Source organism: Phlebotomus argentipes, unplaced genomic scaffold, assembly GCF_947086385.1.
Source record: "Phlebotomus argentipes unplaced genomic scaffold, Phlebotomus argentipes genome assembly contig_5, whole genome shotgun sequence".
NCBI lineage: Eukaryota > Metazoa > Arthropoda > Insecta > Diptera > Psychodidae > Phlebotomus > Phlebotomus argentipes.
In genome coordinates, this window is record NW_026776165.1 from 11357872 (window position 1) to 11371016 (window position 13145).

Below are 13145 nucleotides of genomic sequence, written 5' to 3' on the forward strand. Positions count from 1 at the left end.
CTGAAAGCAGCTTTAAGCTTTGACAGGAAAGCTTCTCAACGTGAGAAATGAAGCAAGATCAATTCCTGTTTGTGAACTCAGAAAGTTTCATTACTGCGAATAATAGCATATTTAATATGTTTTATTCACAATTTTCACTGAAATATTCATATCTATTAACGCCAATTCTCGCTGAAATTTCAATGCTGCGCAATGTCGAAATTTACTGGATATGCAATCGAAACGTAATTTAGCGCGTGATAAGAGTCACACCATTCTTTGTCACGATTCTTTTGAACTACGTGCTGTAAAAATCCCTGCAGCAGTTGCACGATATTGAGTTTTTAAAATGAAATAGGAAGGAAAATCATAGAAAAAGCAAGAATTCACGATTCTCACTTACACCATAGAATTTATATCCAAGAAGTCGCTCTATATAATGCCATCAATTTAATGTCGTCCTATCATTTCTCCTCAAGATTATGCCAATGGCTTCGCGTTATCTTGGCAAACAAGTGTCAAGAGTGCCAATAACATTTTAACGGGCTCATTGAGGGAACTTGAGGACACAATCTGAAACTATCGTGAAATTGATTATCCTGTTTCTGTTGCTCCTCAACTCGCTGATCGCGCTAGATTAGCTTTTATTGGAAATTGAGTACAATTACCATGAGACGCCCAGAGTTTACGTACAAAAGGGAGGTAAATTGAGTTTCTCTGAGGTACTCCAATAAATGACTTTCCCTCCACATCTCTCATTATCGTGGAAATGAAATTTTCTACCAAGTATCTGCATGAGAACGCCGCTAAACCTCAAGGAAGTCTTCAGGCAAAAACATTCTCCCGTATCTCATGTAGGGAAGGGATGGAGTGGAAAAGTGGTGGAAAACTTGACGAAGATTCCCCAATTCACTGCGCAAACGTGCATTTAGTAGGGAAAAAATACCCCACTTAAGAGAAATCTTCAGAAGTTTTCTCTCGTAGGGGAAGAAACGAAGAAAACAAGAGAATACTTATAAATTAATTTGGAAAATGAAATATCAATTTCTCAATGGCAGCTGCAGAATGGGAAGTTGTTGATACAATCAAAATACAATTCAATATATCCTTTCCTGTGAGCTTGTTAAATCTACTTATTTAGTCAAGTGCATAAATGCAATTTGAAATTCATTATCCTGGAAAAGATTTTCATTATGTTTTCGAGAGTTCAGCAAACTTAATATAACGCTTGAAAACGAATTATCCGGGTTTCACTATTATGAAATGTTCCAAGAGAGTTTAACTAAGACAAATAATAATACTCGCTGAAATTGCCTTTGAATCAGAAAATAGCCGGGAAATTTCGAAAACAATATGATAAAATATTGATTTAAATTATCTAGTATTTTCAGCTCATTTCAGTCTTCAAGAACTAGCGATAATTTGATTAATTGTTGCACAGATTGTGATAAAAATTATCTATTAAATAATTGCTTTCTGAAGCTGATTCGTGAGCACGACATAAAAGAGAGTGACTTTTGAGAAAATGGTCAGTGAGAAAATTCACAAGGTTTCTCTGGTTAATGAAGAGTGAAATGCTGTCTGTTCAAAGCTTTTGCTGACAAAGTGTGATAAAATATTCACAAGTCTGAGATTATTTTATTTCATATCCTGAGCTGCTGACAAATATGTATTTGAGCCACGCGACTCGCTACAAATGAGACTCGAGGACGATTTCGCAGACGTGTGTGCACAATTTTCAACTAGATCAAATTTATCATTTTCCCAAGGCGTCTGGTATGAATAATGGAGAGCTTCTTACTCGCGCCTCGACATCATTATCCGTGGAGAAATTGCGGAAAATGTGTCACAGCTTTTCGCTATGATATCTCCACAAATGCCCGTGGTGCGGTTTATTATTTTCTCCTCGGGAAATTATATGTTGCTCATGAAAAGCTGCCAATGGGCAGCGGACATTTTCCAATCTCGGAAGCACTCTCGAATCCTCTCGAAGATTGCCTCAATAAAACACAATCACGAAAGTCTTCAATTGTGTGCTGTTTTCTTGCCATGAGAGCGTCTCTCTTATTATTTTGATACAGTCAGACAAAGGAAAGTTTCTATGTTGGCATGAGCAATGAAAAGCGGGTTGAATTCTAGTGGGGTTCTCCCACACCCTTCAATTGTGCTGGACCACAACTGAATCGATTGTGCGAGCTGAAAAACCAAAACAATGAGAGGCAGAGAATTTCTGACTGAGTGAATGTTTTTGCGAGAAAATTATGCTCAATATTGATACACATTGTAATTAAAATATTATAGTAAATTGACAAATTAGTGGCTTCTTTCTCTCTCTTGGTAAATTTATACAAAGATGTGCTATTAATTTTGCATAAATGAATTAAATTTAGTGAAATTCAGTTGCAAAACATTAGACTGCAATTGAATAATCATTGAACTGCATTTAAAATGTGTAACTGCTCTTGATGAGTGTTTTGCCACAGAAATTATAGCAGGAACAGCCGAGACAAGATATGTTTTAAGGGGAAATTGGGGAAATTCTTGCAAACCTTCCAGGATATTCTCCTCACATTATATTCTATGTTTTTCTTACATGCTTGAGAACTATTCGAGACACATTTCTGCCGAGAGAAGATTGGATAGAAAACTTGAGTGTACTTCTAGTGTAATCATGCAAATCGACATGACACATTGTAATAGTCATTTAAAAATCGCAATACATGCATTAGAAATACATTTGTAAACCAAGAGCGATTAAATTGCATAACAATTTGCGTCACAGTTTATATTTGACCTTTGGAGAACAACACAAGTTGTTTAGCTATATTTAGAGATGTGTTAAATGTGCAAATTTTCGTGTTATGATTCGCTATCTTCTTCTTGTGACACAGACATTTCGACAGATTACAGATTGAGGCTGGATGCAAAACTTTCGGCTTCAAAAATTTCGCATGACTTTATTGACTCGAACTGCGAGACACGCTAAAGCCTAGTGAATGTATGAATAGCAAAATGAATGATTGTATTACTGATTGAGTAAATAGCTGATGAATATGCAAGACACTCTGGATCACTGTGTTAAATAGTCACACTAGCAACTAACTTGAGTTCGTGGGAAGCATCTGTGATCAGTGTAGAAATTGCAAGACTTCAATTTCATTATTCGCAGTTCATTGCGAAAGCAGAAAAGACATGTTTGTGGAAGTGTTTTTGAGTCTCTGTGCGATCTTGGCCACTCTGACGATTTGGTGGCAGAGATCTTCGAAGAAATACTGGGAAGATCGCGGAGTTTCTTATATTCCCGGCGCGCCGTTCGTTGGCGCCTTGAAAGAGAGTGTTTTGTTCAGGAAAAGCACTTCTGAGCTCTTCAATGATCTCTACAATGACGAGAAGACGAAGAACGAACCGATTTCGGGATTTTACTCTTTTCACACGCCCGGACTTATTATTCGCGAACCTGAACTTATAAAGAGGATTTTAGTGACAGACTTCAATTGTTTTACCGACAGGTTTGTACTCAGTGCGAATAGTGTAACTTTGAATGAAATGGCCTAAGACGTTGTCTTCTTTCCCTAATAGGCGAGTGTCATTTGACCCAAATATTGATATCATTGCAACTCGATCATTGCCATTTGCCAGAGGTGAAATGTGGAGAAAAATACGAAATCTTGTTTCTCCGATTTTTACTGCAGTAAAACTGAAGAACTTCTTGGTGTCTTTGAAGGAAGTTTGTGAGATTTTCGAAGTGAAATTGGCTAAAGATACGAGCAAAGGATTCTTCGAATATGACGTCAGAGATCTTTTCAGCTCATTAATAGTTGATATGATTTCGCGATGTGCTTTTGGAGTGAACGCAAATTCACTGAACAATAGTGAATCAGAATTTCTCGTTAATGTGAGAAAAATGACAGATTTCACATTCAGACAAGCGTTTGTCTTTTCCATAGGATTTTTCTTCCCTGAATTGTCGGAAAAACTCAAATTCACCGCTTTTCCTGAATCGGTTAATAAATTCATGCGACGATCCATAAATCATGTAATAGAAGAAAGGGAGAAAAGTGGCGCGAAATGCAACGATTTGGTGGATATTTTAATAACAATGAAGAACACTCAAGGAGACATATTTTATGGAGATGCTTTAATATCTCAGGCGGCTGTTTTCCTAGGCGCCGGTCATCACACAGTTTCCGTAACTCTCGCTCTCACTATGTATAAGTTGGCAAAACACCCAGAAATCCAGGAGAAATTGAGAGGAGAAATTCAGGAAGAGCTCAAAAATCACGGTGAATTTTCTTATGAGTCGATTAATCAGTTTTACTACCTTCAAATGATTGTTCTTGGTAAGAGAAACACAAAAATTTCTAGGTTAGGAAGTTGCTTAAGGAAGTTTCATTCTTTTTTCCTGTAGAAACTCTTCGATTGTATCCAGTTTTACCATTCTTGGACAGAGTTTGTCAGCCAACGGAAGGCGAGAGTTACTCTCTCGAGCCGTTCCACAATTTCAGCATCCCTCGCGGAATGCCAGTCTACATTCCAGCCGTCGCCATTCATCGCGATCCGAAGTTTTATCCAGACCCAAACACCTTCAACCCCGAGAGATTTCGCGACAATACTAATAATACAAATGATACAAGTGCCCTCTTCTTGGCTTTCGGTCTGGGTCCTCGAAATTGCATTGGCTCCAGATTAGGGATGTTTATGATAAAACTGGGAATAATTTCGGTTCTGAAAAACTACAGAGTTGAATGTTGCGAAAGAACACCACCGACCATAAGAATTGATAAGAAAGCATTGATTCTCCAGTCTGAAGATCCAGTCAATTTAGTATTCAGAAAGCTTTAAACATGTTGGACCAAAAACCATAAAAATTTGTCTGTACAAATGAATTAATTAAATCTTTGACCTGAGAGGAAGAAGTTGTTTTTTGCCTCTGTTAATGACGTTCATAAGTTTATGTCTTCATTTATGACAATACAGTTTCTTTTCAGCGATTGTTTTACATGAAAAATTTATTACACTTTTTAGTATGGTATGAGATTATGTGCTTTTATAAGCTCTCAACTCAAAGCCAGAAATTAATTCATGCTACTTATCACAGTTGGATGTTTGTGCTCACAAAATGAGAGTCTTCAGTGTCATTAACAACGGTGTGAATTTTATCTCACAATTCCTGTCACTTTGTCTTAAAATGTGTGTTTTCAGGTGATATTGTAATCCAATTGTGCAATCCGAAAGACGATCTCGATGGAATTTTGCACGTTCTGCGCGAAGGTTACATGAAAAGCGCCAACACTTTTGCTGCTTTCGCGATGAACAAGCCAGAAGCAGCGAAAGCGCGTCTCGAGTATGAAAAGATTGTGAAAGCTGTGCTCTTTGCCGGAATTTCAGTTGTTGCTCGTGACGTGCGATCGAAGAGGATCATAGGATACTGCTTAAATCACATTCAATCTCGCCTTCAGTGTGACGAGAAGACATTCTATGAGAAGTTTAGAGACAGCAGCGACAGTGAATTGTTGAAAAGCCTACTGGATTTCAGGATTGCCAAAGATAAGCAAATCGATCTCTTTGAAATGTACAACGTTGATCATTACATTGAGTTCGTCTGGGTTACAACTATTCCCGAATATCGCAAACTTGGTGTTGCGCAAAGTCTAGTCGAGTCCTCACTTATCATGGCGAGGGAAATTGCAGCGGGAAAGTGTCCTGAGACCATGGATGAAAGGATCAAAGACAGAATTCCCAAAATAGTCTTCACAAGTTCCAGCTCCAAGTATTCATCGACGATTGTGGATAAATTAGGCTTTGTTGCTGTGAAGATTTTTCCCTTCAACGAGCTCAAAGCCAACGGAATTCCAGTGTCTGAGAAAGTTTCTTCAGATCACACAGAATCGAAGCTAATGGTATTTAAATTGTGATAAATGTTGAAGAGGAAACTATTAGGTATATTGGCCATTCTTATGATAAGCGTATAAGGCTTTTCTCGACATCATTTCCGTTGCTGAGGTCAAGGCAAAAGGAACAGATAACAATAATTCCACTTTATCTTAACTTTTAATTCATAAATGCACTGGGAGACAGACTGGGAGTAAAGAGAGATTGTGCCTACTTTTAATGTCATTTGTCGTGTTGATTTTCCTTGAGGTATTCATGAATTGTTAATTATCTTATTATAATGATGGTGTTATCTAGAGCGAAAAACTTTGATAGGAAAAAATGGGACACTTAATGTGACATAATTTTGTGTGGTAAAAAAGTTAAGCAAATAAAATATTTGGCACAAAGTTCATTGATCATTTTTAAACATCTCATACAGATGAATGCAAATTAATTCATAAAAATACTTTCACAACTCTTCAGTAGTTCTGCTTTACCAAAATTCGCGCAGTTTTAGTCAAGCGCTGAAGCAAAAAAGACATGTTTGTGGAAGTGTTTTTGAGTCTCTGTGTGATCTTGGCCACTCTGACGATTTGGTGGCAGAGATCTTCGAAGAAATACTGGGAAGATCGCGGAGTTTCTTATATTCCCGGCGCGCCGTTCGTTGGCGCCTTGAAAGAGAGTGTTTTGTTCAGGAAAAGCACTTCTGAACTCTTCAATGATCTCTACAATGACGAGAAGACGAAGAACGAACCGATTTCGGGATTTTACTCTTTTCACACGCCCGGACTTATTATTCGCGAACCTGAACTTATAAAGAGGATTTTAGTGAAAGACTTCAATTGTTTTACCGACAGGTTTGTTGTATAATTCATTATACAACATTATTTGTTATTATTTGTAGTTAATTGGTAAATATCTTCTCTAGGCGAGCGTCATTCGATCCTGTTGCTGATCCTATTGGCACGCAAACAATTGTTATGGCAAAAGGTGATTTGTGGAGAAACATACGGAAGAATGTTTCTCCGATTTTTACTGGAATAAAACTGAAGAACTTCTTCGTCTCTTTGAAGGAAGTTTGTGAGATTTTCGAAGTGAAATTATCCAAAGATACGAGCAGAGGATTTTTCGAATACAAAGCCAAGGATCTTTTTGGCTTATTAACAGTTGATATGATTTCGCGATGTGCTTTTGGAGTGAACGCAAATTCACTGAATAATAGTGAATCAGAATTTCTTTTTTATGTTAGGCAAATGACAGATTTCTCATTCAGACAAGCGTTTGTTTTGTCCACGGGATTTTTCTTCCCTGAATTGTCGGAAAAACTCAAATTCACCGTTTTTCATGAAACGTCTTATAAATTCATGCAACGATCCTTAAATCATGTGATGGAAGAAAGGGAGAAAAGTGGCGCGAAATGCAACGATTTGGTGGATATTTTAATAACAATGAAGAACACTCAAGGAGATATATTTAACGACGATGCAATAGTTGGTCAAGCGGTCGTTTTTCTGGCTGCTGGATTCGATACAGCTTCATCTACTTTGGCTTTTTCTATGTATGAATTGGCAAAGCACCCAGAAATCCAGGAGAAATTGAGGAGTGAAATTCATGAAGAGCTCGAGACTTACGGTGATATTACTTATGAGAGGATTAATCAGCTGGAATATCTTGACATGTTTGCTCTAGGTAATTTCTGAACCGTCAAATACACAAGACAACATCCTGAATTCATATAAAAACGTTCTCATTTGCAGAGGTGCTTCGATTTTATCCAGTTTTACCATTCTTGGACAGAGTCTGTCAGCCAACGGAAGGCGAGACTTACTCTCTCGAGCCTTTCCACAAGTTCAGCATCCCTCGCGGAATGCCAGTCTACATTCCAGCCGTCGCCATTCATCGCGATCCGAAGTTTTATCCAGATCCAAACACCTTCAACCCCGAGAGATTCCGTGGCGAGGGCAAAGACTTGGCTAAGCAAAGCATCTTTTTGTCCTTCGGTCAGGGTCCTCGAAGCTGCATTGGCGCCAGATTTGGAATGATTCAAGTCAAACTGGGAATAATTTCGGTTTTGAAGAACTACAGAGTTGAAAGTTGTGAAAGAACTCCGTCAACCATAAGAATTGATAAGAAAGCATTAATTGTGAAGTGTGCAGATCCTCTTAATGTAGTGTTTCGAAAGCTCTAAGAAGGTGGGAAAATTAAATGTTTCAATTCTAACATGTAATTTGATTCCAATTGTTTGGTACAAGCATAACATTTTTAAGAGTTTGAGAACTTAAATCTCTTCGGAGATTCTCCATTTAGTCATTGCATCTCCCTTGATTTAAATTCCAGTTACTCCCATAGAATCAAGAAAATTATTAAGCAGTCTTGTGTCTCTTCTTCGTCACTTGGACGAATTTCAATATTTCGAAGTTTAATTATGCAATATTGGTTTGGAAGTGAAGTGGAGAAAGTTCTCAGCAACTTTCACGTGTGATGTCTTTTTATTATCTCTTTTCGTCTTCTGAATTTAATTGACGATGCATCTTTTATCTCCACACCAAATGGATTCTGTTCTCAGTCTCTCTTGGTTCGGCACAGAAAGCGATGGCATTGCTGGTGCTTCTGGCGATCGCTCTGAGTCTATGTCTGCTCGCAGTGTGGTGGCAGAGATCTTCGAAGAAATACTGGGAAGATCGCGGAGTGTCTTACTTTCCTGGTGCTCCTTTCGTTGGCATTTTGAGTGTGTTGTTCAAGAAGAGCATCAGTGAAGTGTTTGTGGATCTGTACAATGGGGCAAGGAGTGAAGCGATTTCCGGCTTCTTTTTCCTTCACTCTCCCAGTCTAGTGATTCGCGAGCCAGAGCTGATAAAGCGCATCTTGGTGAGAGACTTCAATAACTTTCAGGACAGGCGAGTGTCCGCTGATCCCAAGTTCGATCCAATTGGCGGAAACATGATGGCATTGGCTCACGGTGAGACTTGGAGGAATATCAGGACAAATGTGTCACCAATCTTCACGGGAGTGAAGATGAAGCACTTCTTTGCACTGATGAAGGATGTTTGTGAGGTTTTCGACCACAAATTGTCTCAAGACACTTGCGATGGTGAAATTGAAGTGGATGTGAAGAATCTCTTTGGATTGCTGACAATCGATATGATATCAATTTGCGCTTTTGGTGTCAGAGCCAATTCAATAAACAACCACAAATCCGAATTTTGTGTTCATGTTCGGAAAATAACGAACTTTACCTGGCGACGCGCTATTCAATTTTTCACGTGCTTCCTATTTCCCGAACTGGCGACTCTCTTTAAGTTCACAATCTTCCCAAAATCCTCATGCAGATTCATCCGTCAGTCCATCAATCATGTGATGCAGGAAAGGGAGAAGAGCGGATCCAAACGCAATGACTTGATCGATGTTCTGATAACCATGAAGAATAGTCGCAGTGATATCTTCTTTGGGGATGTTTTAGTGGCTCAAGCCGCAGTTTTCCTCGCCGCTGGATATGAAACTACAGCTTCGGTCACGTCTTTTACCATGTATGAACTGGCGAAGCATCAGGATATCCAGGAGAATCTAAGAAAAGAAATCCTTCTGGCTTTGAAAACTCGCGGAGAAATTACTTATGAAGCAATTCATCAACTTCAGTACCTTCAAATGGTTGTTCAAGGTATCTTTCTTGCTCGCAGAGAAACACAAAAACGTGTAAGAAAAATAATTTTTGGGCTATTTGCAGAGGTGCTTCGATTGTATCCAACTTTACCATTCTTGGACAGAGTTTGTCAGCCAACGGAAGGCGAGACTTACTCTCTCGAGCCTTTCCACAAATTCAGCATCCCTCGCGGAATGCCAATTTACATTCCAGTCCTTGGAATTCATCGCGATCCGAAGTTCTATCCAGATCCAAACACCTTCAATCCAGAGAGATTCAGAAATAACGTTAAGGATTTCTTCTTCCTGTCCTTCGGTCAGGGTCCTCGAGGCTGCATTGGCGCCAGATTCGGAATGCTTCAGGTGAAGTTGGCAATCATTGCGGTGTTAAAGAATTACAGAATCGAACGCTGTGACAGAACTCCGTCAACCATAAGAATTGATAAGAAGGCTTTGATTGTGCAGTCTGAAGATCCTATTCATTTAGTGTTCAAAAAGCTCTGATTTGGAGGAGAGATAAGAAACAGCAGTGAAGTAAGTTGAAAGAGTATATAGTGGTTTATTTAATTGAATTATCATAATGATGTAAATATAATATTTGATATAATTTTCATTTGAGAATTTTGAATGTAATAATATATTTAAATATTATATGACTTTGGCGTCTAAATCCGAAATTAAGACAATTTCCTTGAAACTCACAGCGTAAACAAGTTCAATAGAATTTCCTCAATATTTCCACTGTCAACAAAATACAAAATGTACAAAGTATCAATTGAAAGTTCTTTCCATCATTATTGCATTCATAGTTTCTATAAGTTTCTTAAATTGTTTCAAAGGTGGTTAGTCAATAAGTGGACACAAAAGAATCCCCTTTCGAAATACATTTACTATAGTTATATTTTCTCTTTTATTATATCCTCTTTTTTCTGATATACTATCGTCAAATCTCAAAACGTCTTTTCTAAAGTTAGTCATAAGAAACAACTTTATCTTTTCCTACAGCAGTCACAATGACGCGTAGGAAAGATGTAATACATAGAACGTAAATACTTTTCAATATAGCGAAGGTTATACAAAATAAAGTAAAGAGTATTACTTTTTAGCGTGGAATTCATGAATATAATTTTTACGAAAAAATTACTTTAATGGAATGATAAAGATAGACTTCAAATTTGTCTGTCAATAACATCAAGAAAATTAATAACAATATATTGTAGAATTTCTTTGAATCAATAAACATTTTTGACTATAATTCTGTTTCTCTTGTTATAGTTTTTTTATTCTTCTTCTTTACCTACAATTAGATTGTCAAAAAGTGCTTAAATGTATAATTTAATTTAAATGTTGTTATTTTTGAATATCCTTTTTTTTGTTCTTCATAAATTTAAATAGTTTGGATTTTACTACATTATTTTGACAATATAATTCATTTATCAATTTGTTTGTTTTTTATTTATTTTCAAAAGCACTCGAGAAAAGTTATACGTTATGTAACTACAATTTGTATAAGAGTGGATTCAAAAGTATTTACAAGATTATTCTTCCAAACTTGTCTCATTTTTGCTTTCTTTCTTTGTCTGCTGCTATTCAAATGAACTGTCATGAAATTAATGGAAGAGTGATGAAAACATACGGTTTGTAAATGATAAAATTGCTGTTTGAAAGACTAAGAGAAATTATTGCTATAGGCCCTAAAATTGAAAAGAATAGAACTATTATATTTTTTGCTACATATTCCATTACTAATGCCATTATTACTCATTCTATTACATTAATACTTTCTTTGTTAATATGTCTCTTAAGCGTGATACTGGAAAAGTTTTACTGCATTTTGGACTACGTAAGCGAGAGAAATGCTTTTTTACTCTTTGCCACTTGGCAGTGTTTTTTTCTCACTGCAATGATCAATTGAATGTAATTGCGATTGATACCTTTGGTTGTCTGAAATTTCTGGTACTTTTAGAATATTTGTAGGCTGTAAATATTTCTCTGACAAAACAGCGCCACTTTTGTAAGTTGGTTAAAAACCAAAGCAAATGTAGAAATGAACTTTAGTCATGCTCAAATGTTTCATTATTTCATGTGAACACACAGTTTAACTTCTCCAAGTGGCAATTCTTCAAATCTCTTATAAAGTAAAGTATTTTTGCTTTGTGTTTCTGAATGAAATATACATCAATATTCTTTTTTTCTTTTTATCTCTTAACGTGTATCTAAATAAAGTGTTACAACTGCAATGGTTCTTTATCATTTAATCTTTTGACACATTTATTAATAAAGTTATGATTAACTTTCTCTTGACAATTTGTTTATTTTTTAGTAGAAAGTATAATCAGAGTTTTTCAGTTGACTTTCTCAAAGTAAATCGCATACGAACGCAAGATTTCTTTGAAAAATTCCTCAGTGTTTCCAGAAGTAGCACAGAACTTGAGAAAATGGTTCTCTCAAACCACTCGAGATCAATTGGGACTCAACCATTGATTGGAGGGCTTGAAGCGTCACTCTCTAAATTTGCATACTTTTTATTACTATATTTCTTTAATGTTGTATATATGATATTTGTATTTTATTACACTTGAATTGGAAGTTGATAAGATATTACATATTTCATCCTTCTCCACATTATGTCTTCTATTTATTTCAAAAAAGTCTTCAACTTCATGAAGATAATTCGTAAAGACTTGTATATCGAAATTTAAAATTCTTTTGCGGTGGGACATCATCATTAATCGGAAATGAAAATGTGTGTGTGTGGAAAAGAAATTAACACAGTGTGGAATATCTAAGAGGTAATCAATATATGCTTTCTTCAATGGCAAAGATATATTTTTTACACTATATAATCATGTAATGGCAGTTAGTAAAGTGAAAAGTTCCTAAATACACCACAAGTATTGGCTGTACATCTCATGCCACAAGTGTTTTCCCCCTGTTTGACACACTTTTCTCTGCCCATAGATTCACCTATTCACACTCTTTGACTGCAAGCACTAGGAAAGGATGACAGTTTTTCCCTCTGTCAACAAAATTCTTCTACATGAAAGGATTATCCAATAAGACAAATGAAAGCTGGCTAAGCTTTCTCAAAATCCTTTCGTCATGGCGCTTCCATGGATATTTCAAAAGATTTGACAAGACTGAAAGATGCGCCGAGCAGTCAATACGATCATATTTCATCACGAAAATCGCCTTCTTTGGCGGTCTAAAGTAAATTTGTCTGTGTAGAAAGAGCTCTGAGTAGAAAAAGTTCAACAGATTGTTCAGACTCACTATCATTAACATTATATAATTCTTGTTCTCTCCAGGCATTTATCTCAAGGGGTGTGGATAACATTGATTGGTTCCGAAAAATCACAAGAAATAGAGAGAGAGAGAGAGAGTGAGTGGGTAGAATTGTCGTGTGAGGATGGCAAAGCGAGCACTTTAGATGTGCTGCACAAACTCCGGGTTGAGATAGGAGAATCCCATAAATTCGGTTTGATCCAAATTCATCATGAATAACTTATCAGTTGGCGTGAGATCAGTTTTCTCCGATGTGAATTGCCTATCGAAATTGGATACATCCTTGCGGTGTTTCTGCAATAAAGGGAAAGTAGAGAAGGGAGATAGTAAAAAAGAAGGCAATTCAATCAATATTTGCACAGGGCATT

The 13145-nt window shown here is 36.8% G+C and overlaps 3 protein-coding genes across 4 annotated transcripts in view; 2 read left to right on the forward strand and 1 right to left on the reverse strand.

The window, feature by feature from the left end:
* Positions 1 to 3085: 3085 nt before the first annotated feature.
* Positions 3086 to 10005, forward strand: LOC132256017 (uncharacterized). The gene is made up of 10 exons (XM_059752195.1): positions 3086 to 3488; positions 3559 to 4319; positions 4388 to 4803; positions 5078 to 5126; positions 5182 to 5890; positions 6384 to 6710; positions 6782 to 7542; positions 7611 to 8020; positions 8440 to 9511; positions 9578 to 10005. The coding sequence occupies exons 1-10, from the start codon at positions 3172 to 3174 to the stop codon at positions 9994 to 9996; spliced, it is 5241 nt and encodes a 1746-aa protein (XP_059608178.1). The 5' UTR covers positions 3086 to 3171; the 3' UTR covers positions 9997 to 10005.
* On the forward strand, positions 4859 to 6388 carry LOC132255823 (uncharacterized). Its single transcript, XM_059751987.1, has 2 exons — positions 4859 to 5126; positions 5182 to 6388. Exons 1-2 carry the CDS (start codon positions 5099 to 5101, stop codon positions 5892 to 5894), a joined length of 741 nt encoding a protein of 246 aa, XP_059607970.1. The 5' UTR covers positions 4859 to 5098; the 3' UTR covers positions 5895 to 6388.
* Positions 10006 to 10027: 22 nt separating the features above from the next.
* Positions 10028 to 13145, reverse strand: part of LOC132255820 (protein kinase C, brain isozyme-like) — a 36019-nt gene continuing 32901 nt past the window's right edge. For both annotated transcript variants that reach the window (XM_059751982.1, XM_059751981.1), the window contains exon 12: positions 10028 to 13071. In XM_059751982.1, the coding sequence (XP_059607965.1) occupies positions 12919 to 13071 (153 nt within the window). In that variant the 3' untranslated portion in view covers positions 10028 to 12918. The remainder of the gene's footprint in view (positions 13072 to 13145) is intronic.